General features: G+C 41.7%; 1 protein-coding gene across 1 annotated transcript; it reads right to left on the bottom strand.

The window, feature by feature from the left end:
* Nucleotides 1–9: 9 nt before the first annotated feature.
* DCTN5 (dynactin subunit 5) lies at nucleotides 10–21,000 on the bottom strand. Its single transcript, XM_027126621.1, has 6 exons — nucleotides 20,845–21,000; nucleotides 20,003–20,071; nucleotides 11,498–11,616; nucleotides 7,924–8,035; nucleotides 4,048–4,150; nucleotides 10–730 (listed from the first exon to the last, which is right to left on the bottom strand). The coding sequence occupies exons 1-6, from the start codon at nucleotides 20,890–20,892 to the stop codon at nucleotides 633–635; spliced, it is 549 nt and encodes a 182-aa protein (XP_026982422.1). The 5' UTR covers nucleotides 20,893–21,000; the 3' UTR covers nucleotides 10–632.
* Between the last annotated feature and the right edge of the window lie 59 nt (nucleotides 21,001–21,059).

Genomic DNA, 21,059 nt, shown 5'->3' on the forward strand with positions numbered 1-21,059 from the left:
GGCCCTAGAATAGATGCTAGAAAGTCTTTTATTAGTCACCCTGAATTAAAATGACAGTTCAGGTCACTCTGGAAAGAAGAGAAATACTAACTACCCTCCCTTCAAGTTTTAGTAGCCAACAGGAATCTGGGCTCTGAAAAGTCGCAAAACACTTTTCCAGATTATCAGCAGCTGTGGCAACTGGTCAAATGTGTGAGCAGCAGGGAAGCTGAGTGATCCCTGTGAGCAGAGCTCACTGTGGTAGCTCATGGCCATGGGCAGCTCAAGAGCATCACAACCTCCCCACTGGGACAGAATGCACTGCTCCATCCGGCCACCCACAGGACCAAGGGGTGGCAGTGCTGGAAACAGATGAGTCCATGTTCCACACATAACGGTACGGAGTGACTGTTAATAGATACGGTTTAAGCACAGCATTTGGAGACAACTCCTCTAGACGTTCTGTTATTAAGTCTTAAGAGCTTAGAGCCTGGGAGGATTGAGAAACTCTAAAGAATTAAACCAAAAAAAAAAGAAAGAAAGAGGGCGGCAGGTGTCAAAGACACAAGAGCTCTTTGTAGATGCTGACTGGCTCACTTTGTCCCCAAGTTCATCTTAGAGCTCAAGCGAATTTGAGACACAAGGCAGAGACATTAGACCTGTGTCAAGGGCAAAAACTTCTGGTAGTAGCTCTTCGTGACGTCAATCATCAGCTCCTGGGTACATTCTGGGAGCTCCCCTGAGAAGAGTCCTGAGGAAAGAAAGACCTGGTCAACCACGAGGAGCCGGAGGAGGCCCACATGCAGCTCTGACTTCTGTTTCTAGAAGTCTCCTTTCTTTAGTCATGAATGTCTAAATACTACGTTTTCCATCTTTGGTGCTAACAGAATATTTCCACTGACCATATCTTCAAGATGATGTGAATTTGTGTGTGTGTGAGAGAAACAACTAATACTTTCCCAAAATGCAGAAATAAATCCCAGGGACTTCCCTGGTGGCACAGTGGTTAAGAATCCTCCTGCCAATGCAGGGACACGGGTTCAAGCCCTGGTCCGGGAAGATCCCACATGCCATGAAGCAACTAAGCCTGTGCGCCACAACTGCTGAGTCTGTGCTCTAGAGCCCGCGAACCACAACTACTGAACCCACGAGCCACAACTGCTGAAGCCCACATGCCTAGAGCCTGTGCTCCACAAGAGAAACCACCGCAATGAGAAGCCTGCGCACCGCAACAAAGAGTGGCCACCACTCGCTGCAGCTAGAGAAAGCCCGCGCACAGCCACGAAGACCCAATGCAGCCAAAAATAAAAAAGTAAAAAAAAAAAAAAAAAATTAAAAAAAAGAGAGAAATATATTCCAGGTAAAAGAGGTTAGTACATCATGGCATAACCTGAAAAGTTAAGGCAAATCTGACTACATCAGACATTGTTCCAGGCAAGGATTCGTCCATCCCCTGGATTCTGGGGTGACGCCTGCTGGGCAAGCCAAGGTGAGAGCTCTTGAGGGAAGAAACTGCCCTGCTATTCATACAATGAAACTGAATCCAAGGCCCGAACATGCTAGATATATTCAAATCACAAATGGAGGTAGAACAGAAACACCTTATAGAAAGACAAAAGATGCAGGAATCCTGTGTAAGAATTTCTAGGAAAGAGGCACTCTCACACACTCTGGGTGGACGCGTAAACTCATACAACCGTTTGAAGAGCAATTTAGGAGTATTTAGCAAAACTTTTAAAAGTTCATACCCTGTGACCTGATAATCCAACTTTTAAGAATTTATTCTACAGATAATCTTGCCCAATTGCACAATATATGTACGAAAGCATCAATGCAGCAAAGTTTCTAATCATGAAAAACCAGGTGCAACTTCTTTTGATCCATTATGCCAGAGGATGATTAGTTATACTGTGGGACATTTATGCAATGAAAACCATGAAACTATTAAAAGGCATGAGGTGAATCTCATCATACTGACAAGAAAAGATGCCCAAGATATACTGTTAAGGAAGCAAGTTTCCTAACAGAACAGAGTATGATTCTGTTTACACATGTAAAAACAGTTTCATATTATATACACAAATATATATATAAACACACATACCTATACACTCATACGCATATAAAAACACACACATATGCTCTTGTATATATACAAAGAGAAAGGAGGATAGAAAAAATGGTCTTAAAAGATACACAATTCTCACAGGCACCTTTTACAAACTAGCAGCCCATGTCAGATTTCCAAATATATGTTTAGTCTGTACAGTATTTAATCTCCTAAAAAAAATTAGTACTCAACAATTAAAAATTCAGAAATACCATACAAAAATTCAGATTTTGAGTTCCTCATGAAACACCAGAAGTTCTCATGATATCATGCCTGTATTCTTAAACAGCTATGATAGCCTATTACTTCAATCATTTACATGATCTGCCGGGCTCCTGTGGACATCTGAGTTTTTGGTCCCTAACCCAGATCCTTTCTGTACGGTTTGCCTTTCATTTTGACTCAGTTTCATGCTGTGGAGCCTTCCAAAAATATACTAGTTTTCCTGCAACCCTATGCCTCTTCATTAAAGGGGGAGATTGCCAACAGCAGTATCTAGATGGTTAGCATTTGTTTGTGAAGTCACATAAAATAAACATGGGAAGTACCCTATCAGTGCAAAAAGTACTGAACTCTAAATAAGGAGCTCTGGGAGTTTCCTGGTGGTCTAGTGGTTAGGATTCAGTGCTCTCACTGTCATGGCCCGGTTTCAATCCCTGGCTGGGGAACTGAGATCCCAAAAGCCGAGGGGCCAAAAAAAAAAATTTTTTTTTTTAAATAAATAAATAAGGAGTCTTTAGTGCTTGTCAAAGCTTTCCCCCCAGCTAGCTCCGATACGTCGTACAACTCAACCTCCCTAGGCCTCAGTTTCCTCACCTATACAATGATCTCTAAGGTCCCAGGCAGAACCTCCACACACAGTGTTTATCTGGATTTCAAATATCTAGCAGTGCTTCCCTGCCATACGCCATCAGTGCTCAAAGACCATAAATTGGTTCTAAGGGCTTTGAATAAGTTAAAAGAGATTAAGATATTTTGTCAGCAATACACTTCTCATCTCAGCTCAGATGCTTGTCTCACAACTCCTAAAACAATCGCCAAGACCGTGCTGATATAGCACTTGCTAAGAACTATTAAACTTTCTCACAGTGGGAACTCATTATGGGGAGAATTACTAAATAAAAGTCTCTTCCTCCTTTGCAAACAGAGGTGCATGAAAGAACAGAATGGCCCATTTCCTCCCCAAAGAATCCTAGTGGATGATTCTGTACATCTTTGAAATTTGCATTCAGTGATCTGAGTAATGAGATTTTTAAAAATTGGAATAACAAATAAACCACCCAGTGGTTAGAGATCATATATTGTCAAATCTCTCTCTTCATATCATCTTCCATCTGTGAATCTGTGATGTGCCTTTACATGAGCTACGTGATTTCCACTGCATAAAACAACATGTAGAAGAAAAGAGACTGTCTTGAGGTGGGGGTTGGGAAATGTGAGGTTTTCTTCTTGCTTTTTGGTGTTTTCCAAGCTCTCTAGCATGAGCATGGATTGCTTTTGTCTCGTCACATGTTTGTAATTTGGAACTCTGAGCTCATGAGGGCTTTGCCTACGGGCAAAGGTCAAAAGATAATGTATTTGCTTCTCTCAGGTGTCCTAGAGCTCTCACTGGTCTTAGAGCATGTTTTATGGTAACTTTTCAGTTAGGGCATTCTTGGGCAGGGCGGGAAGTACAAGTTCAAACCCCACCCAATGTGAAGGTAAGGCCATAGAATTCTCTGGACACACTTTTTATTTTTCCACCCAGAGCCCAAGGCAGGAGAGACATGCTTCCTCATACTTTTCCTGTGCTGGTGACAGATTTATCTAGTTATATTTTAGATAGTATTTCTGAGTACTCTGTACCAGGAGAATGTTTAAGTTAGCTAGATCAACATACTGTTAGAGATAGAAATCGCATGCATTACTTTTGTGAAAGAAAATAAACTTGAGTTTTAATAATCAACACCCAAGGTTACCTGGGCAGCCTGAGAAGACGGTGAATGGTGGGACCACAGTTTCTGGGGGTAATACTGTGTTGTCAAGAATTTTGCAACAGTCTTTCAACACACACCGGCGCCCCTGAAATTAAAATTTTGTTAACAGGAGATAGACCAGGAAATGGGAGTAAAAGTTGTCTTGTCTGCTGTGTGGAATATATTTATATTTTCTCTATTCATGATATCATACAATAGTCATGGACAGTGACAAGAGGCTTGGCTACTATTCCCTATTGCAGGTGGTACATGACAAGCAGGAGGTAAAAATGTGAGTGTGTACAAATTTGAGGTGGGGGTCATACACTAGGGACAGTTCAAGTTACCTTAGGCATTTCATACTACATGAAATTCAATCTTCAAGAATTCTGTTTACTTTTCTTTCTTCCTTTTTTTAATAATTTAGTGGATATCTGTTGTTTTGCTTGTCCAACATCCACTTCCCTTTCTTCTGGTAACAGAAGCTATATTTTCCTTGGATACCGCCCCATCCCCATCTCAGTCCATGTGCTTCACCTCCCATCCCAAACTATGAACCCCAAGCCTGGCCACAGTCACTGGTTTAGGCAATCGGCGTATGAGCTGATGATGAATCTCAATGTCAGGGCTTCTACTGGGACTACAGGGAAACACTCTTTCCAATGGGGATTTTAGAGGACAGGACAGAATCCTGGACCAGCCACTGGTTTCCATGAGGAAAGGACCTGCCTGAGAGACTCCCAGAGGAAAACAAAAAAGGGAAGGGGATTAATTCTCATGACATCAACTGAACCCCCAGAGTCACTTATGTATGAAATTAGGATCTACTTCTGTACCCTTGCTTCATATTAGCCAGTACATTCGCTTTGAACCTACCAATTTAAGGTCTGTTTGTTCTTTTGCCAATTCCAACTGGAAAAGTCTTGGCAAATTCTTCTGGATATGAAGTTACTAGTTCATTTGTTCCCCCATGGGTAAGTGGTAGTTATTAGAAGGTTTAGGCTGGACATAATGCTTGACTTTATCCACTGTCATCACTTTTCAATTCTGCCATCACCCACGGCATTTTGGGGGCAAGAAATAAGGTCTGGGAACTTCATCTCTTTCATGGCTTAAGGGAAAGGAGAGGCTTCTGTATACAGTTAAAGTTATGTCTCAGACAACTTGCTGAGTAAATGAAAGATTGCATTTACATCATCCGGGTCTATAAGTTTACTTGTGTTCTGGTCAGATGATCTGATAAAACATCCCCAGGTGGCTGAAGATGCGGAACACCTAACAAATACCAGGATAATGCTAACCCATCTAGATCTTAGATTTTACCAAAGAATATGAAAGATACTTTGATTTGGTTGTGTTCAAATTTTTCCCCAGTATTAAATACCTAACTCTTATGTAAGTCCAGGAACTCCTGGGTAGATTGCCAAATGAATTTTTTAAAAAGCTTATACCTCTAAGGTCTGAATTTCTTTAGTGGCTAACTAAGTTGTCTCCAGTTGGGTGGTAACAGCCAAGTTGGGCAACATCTTTAGGTCAGAAGCAAGTTATGACTGCAGCTCATTTCTCCTTGGAAAGTTTTCTTCCACGAATTACCTATTATATTGGCAACATCAAAAATCGGGCAGATGGCCAGCTCCCCTGGTGACTCCCAAATTAACTCAAAGATGTCCTATGACGCCTAAGCTCCTAATAACTCAGACTAAGCACATGGGGCACTGAGTAAAAGGAGTGTGCTGCGTATGGCAGGACACATTCACAGACAGGGACCTGCAGACACAGGGCCCTGGAAGAGAGGGACAGTGGAAATGAACCTTCTCACTGTATACTACCAGCCACCACACAGCCTGAGGGCACCTGCTTTCTAGAGTTGGCCATTCTGCCCACTCAGAGAAATGTGCTCAATTGGGTTTCAGAGAATTCTGGGTAAACTGATCAATTACATGGCAGCAGAATAAAAAATGCAGGTACTTCTTAGGCATGAATGGCTTGGCAATAGCTGAGGAGATAAAAAGCTGAAACTACTTCTTTATTCTTTCCTGGAGAACTTTCCAAGAAGGAGTTAAGAACTATATGTTGCTAGTATTATAGCTACCCATATCTCCTTATGCAAGTTATTTAGCAAGTTACTTAAATCCTGTGAAATAGGATATAAAACCAAGCCCGTAGGGATGCTGTCAAGACTAGAGACAAAAGTAAAACTCATGGCATGGTTAACAGTGCCTATTAATATTGCCTGTTAGGCTTTTCCTGCAGACATTTGGGCAATTCTGATTAACACCCACACCTTCACATATCCAAGCATAAGTTAGACTACCACATGAGATGCTACAGGAAGGATCCGTGTGTCATGAAGACAGTTGGACTCTAAATGAGTTCCTGCTAGCTCTGAGATTCTCAAAGGATCATTCTCCTGAGATTACTTGGGAATTTTTAAAGGCTCAGCAAATAAGCCCTGTCAATACTGAACAATGACAATACCATGAATTGATGTATTGAAAAGTGATACAAAAAGCAGAGCACCTAACAATAGGACTAGAATTCCCTAAGCTGTGGGAATAGCATTTGGATTTTAACCGTTCAGACATTTGGCTCTGGGGCTAAAGGACTAGGCTACTATGGTGATGTCTTCACATTGCTGAGGAAAATATCAGGAAAACCCAGCTGTGGCTTGGAAAGCCAGCTTTGGTCAAACAGTCAGAGTGAGGGGAGAGGATGGATTTCTTCTCCCTTTTCTCAACGTCAGCCCGAACCACAGACATTCTGTCTCTAATACATACTAAGGGACTCCCCTGGAGAAGAATATTTGGCAAAACAACTACTCCCCTTAATTCTGAGTAACAAGTCAGACTGGAATGTTTTTCTCAGCAGTGGGGTTCTCCATTGCACTGTCCACCTTTGCTGTGCCCTCATGGCTCCTGGAATGTGACTGCATGGCTTCTGCAGGTTTTCTGATACTTTAGGGTCCTAGTCTTATCCAGAGCAGAGAACTGACTCTAAATTAAGGGGAGTGGCCATTTAAATGTATGAAAGGGGTCTTGGCTTTTCCCAGAATCTGAGGGACAAATCTAAAATGTAGGAGACATTTTCCCTGAAAATTTAGGCAGTTTGGCTCTGATCATTAACATTCTTACTCAGGATGGTCTCAGAAATCCTAACTGAAATCAACCTCTTCATCTATGAAATATCAAGAAATTCAGCCTTGGAAAGCCTTGGTTGGGTTAAACAAATTGATATCGAGGCACCTGTGGACCAGGGTCCTACAGGTTCTGCTGAGGGAGGGGCCCCCTCGCACCTGGCAAACCCAGCACCCTGAACTACGTGCAGCTCCCTTAACGTCATGCCCATTGGTGACTTTGACCCTTACACATGCCAATGTCTTCCCTGAAACACTCATTCTCCTCTGGTCTAGGAGCCAATTTTGATGCACCCTTCAAGATCCCCTCACCCCCACCAGACTGTAAGATTCTTGAGGTGAAGCAACAGGTAGGTCACATAGCGGCATGGCTATTCATACCACTAGGGTTCAAATCCCAGCACTACCATTTACTAGCCTTGTCAAATCCCCTAATATCGAAGGTCTTCAGTCTCCTCACCTGAAAACAGGGATAATAACAGTACCTAGTATCCTTGGATGGTTGTGAGAATAAAATGAAATAATCAAAGGTAAGAGTTTAACATCATATGGAAGAGGTTCCATAAAGGTTAGCCATGATTATTAATGCCTAGGAAAAACTCCAAATTCAGTAATAATTCTGATAGACCAGTAAACCAGAAAGGACTTCTACCCTGCTTGATGACAGAAGCAGAAGCCCACTGATGTGAGGGACGCGAGCTAGAGAGAGAGTGAGGCTGCTCAGCCAGCCAAGTCACCATACTCACAATCACACAGTTCTTGCCAACGTGAACATAAGAGCCAATCTGAGCTGCGTTGACCACACAATCTTCCTCAATAAAGACGTGGTCCCCAATATGTAGAGGAAAAAATGCAACGCTATAGAAGAAAAAGAAGATGAACAAAGAAAGGTCAACGTGATGTACTTTTGGTCAAGGTTTATAGAACTAAAGATCGTAATCTCAACTCCATCGTCTTTTCTTAATAAGACTGTTCCTAGCAAGGAAAGAATCCTCAGGCTTAACGAATTCTATAATGTTGAAGAAGATGCATGTGACTACTAAATCAAAATCAGAAATATTAGACCAAGGAAATTTGAAAGGAAATAGCAGAACAGTGAGAGCAAAACCTTCAAAGCTAAAAAATCTGGCACCAAATAAAAACAAATGAATGTTTTGCTCATTCTTGCCTCCTTTGAAAATGCCCACAGATCACATTTTCATTAATCTGCTCTATAATCCTTCAGGGGACTGATGTGAGGTTCATGGGATATAATTCTCAACATGCTAAAAATTTATATACTGACTGGTTTTATTGAGAGTCTACTATATGCCAGACTCTGTGCTAGGAACTGGGGAATACAATGGTGAGCAAAACGGATGCAATCATGCCCATGGAGCTTACAAACAAGAGAAGAAAAGAGAGACTAAATAAATGATTAAATAAGTAATTAGTTACAACTGTGATAAGTGCTACAGAGGAAAAATAACACATTATGAGAGCATATAACAGAGACTTTACTCAGACTGGAGGTTAAGTAATTGAAAGTGACATTTAAGCCAGGACTTAAGGAGTCAGTCGGCTTTCTCCAGACTTGTGACATCATTCCCATTCTCCAGGACTCCTCAAATGTCATTGACTGTGGTCTGTGATCATATTTACAAGAAATTTCGGTACCTTGGGATGTAAAATATTTGGACTGGAACTAATATAAAGCAGCTGGATGCTCATTGGCTCTTTCCAGTCCTGTGTTCTATTTTATCAGGAATATTTTGTCAGAGATGATACCTGTCCTCCACAGACCTATACTTTATTTAAATCTTCCTTAATTCATTTGCATTTTTGGTCTGGACCCCTTGTGTGGCAATGGATTCCTTGATCTTATCATAGTCTACAACAGTACTATCAACTCCTTAATTTTAAATTAAAAACTCCAAACTTTATACTATCAGCTGGTCCTGGTATTGAGATATACAGGGGAGGAAATCGACATTCACCTTCTATTCACGTGTTGCTATTTACACTTTCATATTTCTATATTTCTCATGTGGACTATTCTAATTTACACTTCCCTCCATTCACCAATAAGCTTCTTATTCATTCTCAGTCCTCTTCCTGGACCATATCCAGCCCAATAATGCCTTTATCAGGAGGTGGAGTCAACAACTCTAGCAGAGCATCAGTCACTGTATGAAACCATGAAAAGGTGTCACAGGGTTTTCTGATTTCCACTCAATAGTCCTTTTTTTTAATTTTAAAAAATATTTATTAATATTTTGGCTGCACTGGGTCTTAGTTGTGGCACATGGGATCTTTAGTTGCAGCATGTGGACTTCTTAGTTGCAGCATGCATGCAGGATCTAGTTCCCTGACCAGGGATCGAACCCGGGGCCCCTGCATTGGCAGCACAGAATCTTAACCCACTGGACCACCAAGGAAGTCCCCTCCCCTCAACAGTCTTCTGAGGGACTTCCCTGGTGGTCCAGTGGTTAAGACTCTGCGCTTCCACTGAAGGGGGCCCGGGTTCGATCTCTGGTCAGGGAATTAAGATCCCACATGCCGCACAGCACGGCCAAAAAAAAAAAAAAAAAAAATAGCTTTCTGAGCTAATGAGCAAATGCTTTCATCTAAATTTCATACGATTTACAATGACTCCCTGCTCCAATTCCTGTACATAATAAAAGCCTGGAGCCCAACATCACTATGGGAAATGCAGGACGATTCCTGCATGATATACACCCAGGTATGGTAGTCTGAGTTAGCTGCCCTCTTCTCTGTTCCTCCCTAACCATGTTCATGCCCCATTGACAGGAGTATCCTATAGTGACAGGAGTATTCTATAGTGGCTATCACGTTACAGCATCACATTCTATAGTAGCTTTCTGTTTATGTAATTCTTTCTATCACTAGGTTATTGTTGTTGTTTTTTTATTTTTATTTTATTTTTTTGCGGTACGCAGGCCTCTCACTGTTGTGGCCTCTCCCATTGCAGAGCACAGGTTCCGGATGCGCAGGCTCAGTGGCCATAGCTCACGGGCCCAGCTGCTCCGCGGCATGTGGGATCTTCCCAGACCGGGGCACGAACCCGTGTCCCCTCCATCGGCAGGCGGACTCCCAACCACTGCGCCACCAGGGAAGCCCTGTTGTTGTATTTTTAATTGAGGTATAGTTTATTTCCAATATATAAGTTTCAGGTGTACAACACAGTGATCCACAATTTTTAAAGGTTATACTCCACTTATAGTTATTATAAAATATTAGCTATTATTCCCTGTGCTGTAAAACATATCCTTGTAGCTTATTTATTTTATATGTAGTAATTTGTACTTCTTAATCCCCTACCCCTGTCTTGCCCCTCCTCCTTCCCACTGGTAACCACTAGTTCGGTATATCTGTGAGTCTCTTTTTTTTACATTCACTAGTTTGTTTTACTTCTAACACTGGGTTATGAGACCCTATTTGATCCATCTGTATATGCCCAGCTTATAACCTAGTGACTGGCATAAGGAAAGCACTCAATCAATGCTTGCTGAATTCTTGGATGAAAAGCAGATGGTGCCATAGGTAGGAACGAGGAGGGCAAAGCGAGAGAGAGGCAAAGAGAATACCATCATATCAAGCATAGCGGTCGGTTTTCCTGCCCTGTCCATGCCCTTTCTTAGACAATCCTTATGCCCACTGAGAGATCAGGGGGCCTGACTTGACCCTGCTCTCTGGGTCAAAGCTGTTTTTAGACTGGGTGTTTTTAGACTGGGGGTGGGCTGTTTTTAGACTGGGGGTGTTCTCTCTCCCAACATTTTGTTGATAGGACCTAAAATCTCTGGTTGGTATCCATTGGAAGCCTAAATGGAGAAGTGATGTAAAAAAACGTGCTGAGGCAGCAAGGTTGGCTCCATTAGAAAAGCCGGAAGATATAGCTGAAAGAAAAAAGAGGGAAGCAGAAGTGCAGAGAGAAGAACAGTTAAGAAACAGTATAACCTTGGTAACAGAGCAGCAGTCAGACAGAATAGTGGTCTTGACTCTGGCTAGCTGTCCAGTTCCAGGTTCTAGTCCCTTGTGAAGCCTGACCCCTTTTTCTACCCTTAAATTCCATCAAATATGCCTGTGGCTGTTAATCAGAACCCCCTTTGCTTTTGCCAGCTTAAGTGGATTGTTTCTGGCAACTAACCACCAACTAGACTAAGACAACCAACACCAGAGTTGTGTTCATTATGGTGAATTCTTACTCAGTGTCCCAAACAATAGCGTAGACCTGCTCCTTCCCTCACAACTCAACGCATGGATAGTACCACCAGTAGCAGCATCTTGCCCAAGACTGAATCAGGTCATTAAATTACATACCCTTTGCTGAATTTCTTGAATGGTGGCCTTATGACACTCCGACTTTTCACAACACAATGACGTCCAACTCTTACATTTGCCAGATCCCCTCGAATAATACAGTCATTCATCACAATGGTCTATAAAACAAAGCATATTTTAAAAAACTACTAACATAGCCTAAAACATAATGAAAAAGAGTAGGAAACCAGACAGTTTGAGAGTTATGCTATATTCTACTGAATCACCTGTTCTGTCAAAAGGGATAACTTTTAAGGTAAAGAGAATTGCCCTCATAATACTGATTGCAGTTCAAGATGTTCCCAGTACATCACAGGGTTTGCCCTTATTATCCCATGAATAGGACTCAATGGATGGACAAACATTTATTGAGAATACCTGTGGCAGACCTGGTCTGTGTATCTCCTCAGATGCACTTGGTTCCACCTGCCCCCAAGCCTTGGCTGCTTGCTCAGTGAGAGTCCTGGCTGTTCCCACCTTTGTCTAATCTCCTAACAGTACTATCTCCAACTTCATGCTCCAGAGGTGGACCCACTGAGGTTCTGCTTCCTCTCCCAATTTCTGGACCTAGATTATGTGCTACACTGCAAGGTGTGATATCTGGCTTCCCCAGAGGTTGCCAGGAGGGGCTGAATAACACAACCCAGAAACTGGGGGGAACTAATGCCCCATACTTGGTAAAGAGTAGGCATTCTTGAAATGTCTGCTGAATAAATGAGGTTTTAAAAAAAAAAGTGCACGTGGCTGAGGTTGCGGCTGGGAAAGTAAGCAAGGGACCAGATCATGAAGAATTACCTGTGCTGAGTACAGAAGTTCAGATGTTTTTCCCTAGCGGGTATAAGGAATCAATGAAAGATTCTAAGCAGAGGATTAACACAAGCGAAGCTTCATTTTAGAAATATTACTCTGGAAGCAGTCTGGAGCCTGAATGGAGGCAGGCAAGACTGGAGGGGATGTGACCCTTCAGATGGATCAAGGTGAAACGAGATGGTGGGCCTTACCTAAGGCAAAAGCTGTGCATCAGGGAAAGAGAAATAAATCAGAGGTAGAGGAATCTGAGCAATCCTTTAGATCCAGCTACCAATTTAGAGGAAGGAGAGGGGGACAGAGATCACATTAAGCAACACTGTGTAAAAAGAATCAGCCAAATTCAGAAATTTGAAAATACTGCAGGACAGTGAGCCAGTTTCCTCAACATATAAATGGCATGCGGAGAAAAACAAGGCAGGGAACGAGAACTGTTACAGATTCAAAGAGACTTAAGAAACACATCAATCAAACAGTAATGTGTACCTGACCTTGTCTGGATCCTGATTTGAACCAGCCAACTGTAAAAAGACATCTTAAGATAATGGAGGGACTTCCCTTGTGACGCAGTGGTTAAGAATCCACCTGCCAATGCAGAGGACATGGTTCAATCCCTGGTGCGGGAACATTCCACATGCCGCGGAGCAACTAAGCCCATGCATCACAACTATTGAGCCTGCGCTCTAGAGCCTGTGTGCCACAACTACTGAGCCCATGTGCCACAACTACTGAAGCCCGCAAGCCCTAGAGCCTGCACGCTGCAACTACTGAAGCCCGCGCGCTCTAGGGCTCGTGTGCTGCAACTGCTGAGCCTGCGTGCTGCAACCACTGAAGCCCACATGCCTAGAGACTGTGCTCCGCAACAAGAGAAGCCACCGCAAAGAGAAGCCTGCACCCCGCAATGAAGAGTAGCCCCCACTCGCCGCAACTAGAGAAATTCCGGGCACAGCAACGAACACCCAACGCAGCCAAAAAAAAAAAGATAATGGAAAGACTGAACATGGACTGAGGATTAGATTAGATGATATTAGGGAATGACTGGCTTTTTAAAAAATATAATAACGGTCCTCTATACATTTTTTAAAGCCTTTAAATATCAGTGATATACATTGAAATATTTATGGGTAAAATAATATTATGCTTGCAATTTGCTTTAAAATATTCCACTCCAAAATTGGTTTGAACTTGGCAGGTGAGTATAGAGATGAAGCCAGAATGCCAGAATATTGCTAATTGTAGAAGCTGGTGAATGAGTATATAGAGACTCATTATATGTTCTCTCTACTCTATTTTTTTTTGCGGTACGCGGGCCTCTCACTGTTGTGGCCTCTCCCATTGCGGAGCACAGGCTCCGGACTCGCAGGCTCAGCGGCCATGGCTCACGGGCCCAGCCGCTCTGCGGCATGTGGGATCTTCCCGGACCGGGACACAAACCCGTGTCCCCTGCATCGGCAGGCGGACTCTCAACCACTGCACCGCCAGGGAAGCCCTGTTCTCTCTACTCTTAAATGTGTCCTAAAAGTTCCATAACAATACTGCTCATCTATAAAAAGTAATGAACTACTAATCCATGAATATATCCAACAACATGGATAAATCTCAAAAACATTATGCTGAGGGAAAGAAGCTGACCCCCCCCCCCCAAAAAAAGTACATGATTCCAATTACAGGAAACTTGAGAAAATGCAAAACTAACCTCTATTCGTTTTACATAGGTTACCTGGGCAAAGCTAGAAGAAGGCTTGACTGCAGAGGGACACAAGGAAACTAGGGTGATGTAAATATTTTATATCTTGACTGTGGTACTAGTTGCATAGATGTCCCCATCAGCCAAACCTTTTCAAACTGCATATTTAAAATGGGTATACTTGGGCTTCCCTGGTGGCACAGTGGTTGAGAGTCCACCTGCCAATGCAGGGGACATGGGTTCGTGCCTCGGTCTGGGAAGATCCCACATGCCGCGGAGCGGCTGGGCCCGTGAGCCACGGCCACTGAGCCTGCCTGTCTGGAGCCTGTGCTCCGCAACGGGAGAGGCCACAACAGTGAGAGGCCCGCGTACCACACACACACAAAAAATAATAAAATAAAATGGGTACACTTTATTGTATGTAATATACCTAAATAAAAATGATTTTTTAAAAAATAAATTTATTTATTTTATTTTTGGCTGCGTTGGGTCTTTGTTGCTGTGTGTGGGCTTTTCTCTAGTTGCGGTGAGCGGGGCCTACTCTTCGTTGCAGTGTGCGGGCTTCTCATTGCAGTGGCTTCTCCCGTTGCGGAGCACGGGCTCGGCTCTAGGCACGTGGGCTTCAGTAGTTGTGGCTCGTGGGCTCTAGAAGCACAGGCTCAGTAGTTGCGGCGCACGGGCTTAGTTGCTCCACGGCCTGTGGGATCTTCCCGGACCAGGGCTCGAACCCATGTCCCCTGCACTGGCAGGCAGATTCTTAACCACTGCGCCACCAGGGAAGTCCTAAAAATGATTTTTTAAATGTTCCATTATAAAATATTTAAAAAGAAAAAAAAAGAAGAGATTTTATATGACTCGGTCATTGTTTAGATGTTGGGTAAGAGAAAAAGAATCTAGGACAGGGTGAGCAATTCTGGGGATTAGATGATAAATTCAATTTTGAAATTCTGAGTTTGTGGAATCTGTGGGATGATCAACAGGCAGTTGTAAATAAAGGTCTGGGGCCCAAGATAGAAGGTCAGGCTAGAGAAGTAGATGGGAACACCTCAAATATAGGTGAATTTAGATAAATCACTAGCCAGAACATGAGGCTCTGAGAAGATACTGAAAAAGAAATGGGCTCACACCTGGAAGAGTTTACCAATCTGACCCACATATGTTCAGTCTATAAAACCTCTATGGGTAAAAAGAAATTTTCACATCTGCTGCTGATTGTAAAGTATTACAGGTCCTCTTGGTTTTTTTGGTTTTGTTTTGTTTTTGTTTTTTTAGCTGTGCCATGCAGCTTGCAGGATCTTAGCTCCCTGACCAGAGATCGAACCCAGGCCCCAGCAGTGAAAGTGCCGAGTCCTAACTACTGGACTGCCAGGGAATTCCTCTCTTGGTTTTTAAAAGCTATCTTCTTCAAGCTTAGAGAGATGTCTATTTCTAGTACATAATTCTTTCATCTGAGATCCTTAATTTACTTCAATCATTGTTTTTCAGCTTGTGTTTCCATCTACAATCAGAGAAAATGACTTATTTTTCTTTTGGAAGAAAACAGAATACCAAGAGTTCTGAGTATTTGGTAATGGCTGTTATTGTTTTATTGTGTTTTAAGTAAAGATAACAATCTTAATCTAGAAATAAAGAAAATCCATATAAGTCCCTCAGTCAGCCTAAATTACATTCCCACTGAGGAAGCAAACACACAAAAAACATAAGAAAGAAACGATATCACAGATGGTCAAAGAAATTTAGCAAGTGGTATTCAAACCCTGGTTTCCTATCTCATAAAGAATGGAGCTAAAGAAGAGAAGTCAGATTAAAAATAGAGGCAACATGGGCTTCCCTGGTGGCACAGTGGTTGAGAGTCCGCCTGCTGATGCAGGGGACACGGGTTCGTGCCCCAGTCCGGGAAGATCTCACATGCTGCAGAGCGGCTGGGCCTGTGAGCCATGGCCGCTGAGCCTGCGCGTCCAGAGCCTGTGCTCCGCAACGGGAGAGGCCACAACAGGGAGAGGCCATGTACTGTATTTAAAACAAAACAAAACAAAACAAAAGAGGCAACAGGGTGTTAAAATGAAAGGACGTGCCTAAAAAGACCTCTCAGGGAGAAAAACAGTATTAAAGCAGACTTCACCGAACTCAACAAGGACAAGGCAGAGGTGGCAAGTTGGGGGTCTGAGGGCTGTACCTAGAAATGTTTTTCTCTGGCCTCTGCAGCCATTTTTATCATTTAAATTAGGTGCTATTATGTGAATAGTAGGACATTTTACATTTAAAAAAAATCCAGATTTCCAGTTTCTTTTGAGAAAATCAGAAGCTCTGCAAGTACAGGTCTGCACTCCCAATGGCAACAATCAGCCCAAGCTTAGCTAGGTCCTGTATTCTCCAATTCACTAGGCCCCACCATTCTGGTTTACACCCAGTCCTCTTTGCTCATCTGATCCCTGTCTCTTCCTGCAGGCACTGTGACACCCGATGGAAAACAGAAATGTCAAAGTTCTGAAAGGGGCAGGGGCTGGAAACAAAAATGGATTGTTCATAATAACAAAAAGCTGGAAACAAAATAACTATCCACCCATAAAAGACGGGATAAACCGAATTGTACACAGCAGTGAAAATGCATAAACCACAATGAATCTTAGAAACTAAGCTGAGAATGATGTTACTTACTAAATGTAATATATGTTTTCTATTGTCATTATTACAATAACTGAGAGTAAAAATAGTAAGTCACAGAAAACCAAGTAAAGCTAAACAATATAAATTATTTAGAAATACACACATATGTGGTAAAAATTTTGTTTTGAAAAATAAAGAATTTATAAGAAAAAGTTCAGAATAGTGGTATCCTCTTGGAAGGAGGTAGAAGAAAGAAATGGGAGAGGAACTTCAGGCTGTACTGTATTATTATGCATTGATTATGTTCCAGTTCTTCAGTTGGGTGGTGGGTTCATGGTGTTAATTTAATTTTTATGCTTCATAACATATATATCACATACCAGTCTTCTGTGTGCACCAAATATTGCCAAATAAAACACCTTTCAAAAAAGAAAGAGGGCCCCGAATAACCAAAACAATCTTGAAAAAGAAGAAGTTGGAAGACTCATATTTCCTGATTATAAAATTTACTAGAAGTCTACAGTAACCAAAATAGTGTAGAACTAGCATAAGGACAGATATATCAACTATGGAATAGAATTGAGAGTCCAGAAAGTAACCCATACATCTGTGGCCAGATGATTTTCTATAAGGATGACAAGACCATTCAATGGGGAAAGAACAATCTCTTCAACAAGTGGTGCTGGGACAAGTAGAATTCCACCCCCCCCAAAATTAATTAATTAGGACCCCAACCTCACATCATATGCAAAAATTGACTCAAAATGGATCAACAACCATTTAAATACAAGTGCTAAAACCATAAAACTCTTAGAAGAAAACATAGGAGTACATCTTCATGATCTTGGGTTTGGCAAGGATTCTTAGATATACAACATCAAAAACTTAAGCAACAAAAGAAGAAATAGATAAACTGGACTTCATCAAAATTAAAAACTCTTGTGCATCAAAGAACATCATCAAGAAAGTAAAAAGAACATTATCAAGAAAGTAAAAAGACAACCTACAGAATGGTAGAAAATATTTGCAATCATAAATCTGATAAGGATTTAACACCCAGAATATAAAGAACTCCTACAATTCAACAACAAATAGACAAGATTTTAAAATGATCAAAGGACTGAATAGATATTTCTCCAAAGATATGCAAATGGCCAATAAGATAAAAGATGTTCATCATCATTAGACATTAGGGAAATGCAAATAACACTACTATATATATAAAAGATAACTAATAAGAACCTATTGTATAGCACAGGAAACTCTATTCAGTGCTCTGTAATGACCTATATGGGAATGGAATCTAGCAGAGAGTAGATATATGTATATGGATGGCTGATTCACTTTGCTGTACAGCAGAAACTAACACAACATTGTAAATCAATGATACTCCAATAAAACATTAATTAAAAAAAAAAAACACAATGAGGGGCTTCCTTGGTGGTGCAGTGGTTAAGAATCCGCCTGCCAATGCAGGGGACACAGGTTTGAGCCCTGGTCTGGGAAGATCCCACATGCCGCGGAGCAACTAAGCCAGTGTGCCACAACTACCGAACGTGAGCTCTAGAGCCCATGAGCCACAACTACTGAGCCCACGTGCCACAACTACTGAAGCCCACACACCTACAGTCCATGCTCCACAATGAGAGGCCACCACAACGAGAAGCCCGCGCACCGCAATGAAGAGTAGCCCCCGCTCGCCGCAACCAGAGAAAGCCCGCGCACAGCAACAAAGACCCAACGCAGCCAAAAATAAAATAAATAAAGTAACTAATTAAGAAAAAAACACACAATGGAATATTGAATATCTTTCATATACACATCCAAAAAAAAAAGAACCCAGAAAATTACAAGTGTTCATGAGAAATTGGTACTCTCTTGCATTGCGGTGGGAACGTAAAATGGTGCAATTTGGCAGTTCTTCGCAAAGCTGAAAAATAGAACTGCCATATGACCCAGACACCCCCACCCCTAGGTATGTAATAAATAACTGAAAACAGAGCTCAAATACATCCTTGTATGCCAATGTTCATTGCAGCAATACTCACGATAGTGGAGAGGTAGAAACAATCCAAGTGTCCATCAACAGATGAATAAATAAACAAAATATACATATATACAATGGAATATTAGTCATGAAAAGGAATAAAATTCTGATACGTGTGGATGAGCCTTGAAAACATTATGCTAAGTGCAATAAGCCAGCCCAAAGGACAAATCTTGCATGACTGTGCTTAAATGACATATATCTAGAATAGGCACATTCATAGAGACAGAAAGTAGATTGAGGTTACCAGGGTCTGGGAGGAAAGGGGATGAGAGTTATTCCTTAATGGGTTCAGAGCTTCCGTCTGAGTGGTGAAAATGTTTTAGAAATAGATATAGTGGTGATGATTGCACAACACTGTGAATATAATTAATGTCAATGAACTGTATACTTAAGTGCTTAAAGTGGCGTATTTTGTCATAAATACACACACACACACACACACACACACATATCTTCCCTACAAAATCACAGAAAATGGTTTGGAATTAGATGAAGGATTTCAAAAAAAACTCCACATATTTGCTAACGAGTCAGATGGAGTTAACTGAATTTTCTAATTTTGTACTAAAACAGTGTATCTATAATTACTAATTATATCTAACTACCAAACTCTATTTCTTTTCTATTAAATCTCATGGTATGATGGGGTAACAGACACAGTAATTGTGTCTCTACTGAAAATATCTGTGATCTTTTGATTACAATGAGATTATTTTACCTCTAGAAGTTACAGATTTAATATTTCAAGGAAAATTGAGTGCTCCTAATGGCAGGAAGAAACTATGGACTTCAGTGTTTGTCAAGCTCAAATATATCTTGATATTTTCTCTGGTTCTAAAGTGTTCTAATATTAACCCAGGTTTATGCTCATCTCTGTGCTATTTCAGTTTATTCAGACTACAAGATTCTGAGCCTTTCACATTCCATTTTTCAAATGCATTTCAGATTTTAGTTATCTTTCCCTATTCTCAAATTAAGTTTCAGTTAATAATGAATCATTAATTAGTAAACAGATAATTATATCAGTATCACTTTAGTTTCTACACTAAAATACTGTGCTGTCTATTTATGTTTTGTGTCCAGTAATACAGGACACACTACAATACTGTCCAGTAATTTCAGTGCTAGGTGTCATTGTATTTTGTGCCTGGAATAACAGGAAAAAGGCTTTCTGTTGCCTCTTTTTACTGCATATTTTTTGTATTCAGTAAATCCAATTTGGAGCATTAAAAGAGAGAGAGAGAATTTTAGCATATATAGCAATAAATTGGGGACATTTCATCTGCCCTGCTAATGTGATAATCAGTGGAAAGAAAGCAGAAATATGCATCCCGGAGCTGGCTCCGTCCCTTACCTTGCCATTGAGAACGATGTTCTGACTTCCACACAGTACAGACTGGCGACTAACTTTGTTCCCAGATGCCTGAAAGGAAAGAGCAGAAAAACGAGGTGAGCAAACTGAGTGGGTTCTGGGCTACAGGTTTCCATCAAGAAAGCTCATACTGGAGAGAAAAGGACTTGCAATGGGGTGTCGTCTGCAATGGAATGAGTCAGGATATCAAAAAAGCAAGGATGAATTAGGAACTTAGGGATTCAAGGAACAGACCCAGAAATTGGATGTGATACGTCTATAGCCTAGCAGCAGCAGATTCGACTCTCATTTCTACACTTCGGTTTTACAGCCCTAAAAACAGGATAATGACTTTACCAATAGCATAGAGTTGTGAGAATTCAATGAAAAAATAAAGGGTAATGCTGGTAAAGCACTAACCTGGTTTCGAGCAATTAACACACATCTACATATAGTTTGTATTGACTATAAAGAACCTAACAAACAAACAAAAAAAGAACCTAACAGTCTTTAGCACGTAGTAATAAATTATGACACGTTAGTTTAAAAAAATTTTTTTTTTTTAAAGGCCTGAAGCCCAGAGCTGTAATTATCAGGATGGATGAGACTTGTCCTGCTTTCTGGAAGGCGTTTTATCTCTACGAGGAAATCAGGAATAAATTTTAAAAAGCCTAAACTGGCCATGCAAGGAATGCATAACGAAGCCAGACCATACATGAACTCTCACTGCGTAATCTCGGACTAAACGCCAAAGGGACCTGGGGTGGGGCAGGGACAGGATGGAGACGGCGGCCTCAGGGGATGCAGGCTTGGAGAGGGGAGGGCAGATGTCTGGACACGCGCACCGTCTCGATGTACTCGGACTTGTTGTAGAGAAGCTCGCCCAACTCCATGGCCACCAACCCCCCTGCGCAGCTCCGGCTCCTGTCAAAGTCTGTCCGCCTGTCTCTCCGCCTCAGACTCCGGCTACTTCCGGCTGCTCCTTCACTTCCGCTCTGGGCGGTCTGCGGTCTCATCCGTAGCTCGGCTCTCCGCTAGCTGGCCTCGCTCCATTGCTCTG

This window comes from Aethalodelphis obliquidens, unplaced genomic scaffold (assembly GCF_003676395.1).
Source record: "Aethalodelphis obliquidens isolate GAN/ISIS:26980383/991018 unplaced genomic scaffold, ASM367639v1 scaffold30, whole genome shotgun sequence".
In the NCBI taxonomy this organism is placed as follows: Eukaryota; Metazoa; Chordata; class Mammalia; order Artiodactyla; family Delphinidae; genus Aethalodelphis; species Aethalodelphis obliquidens.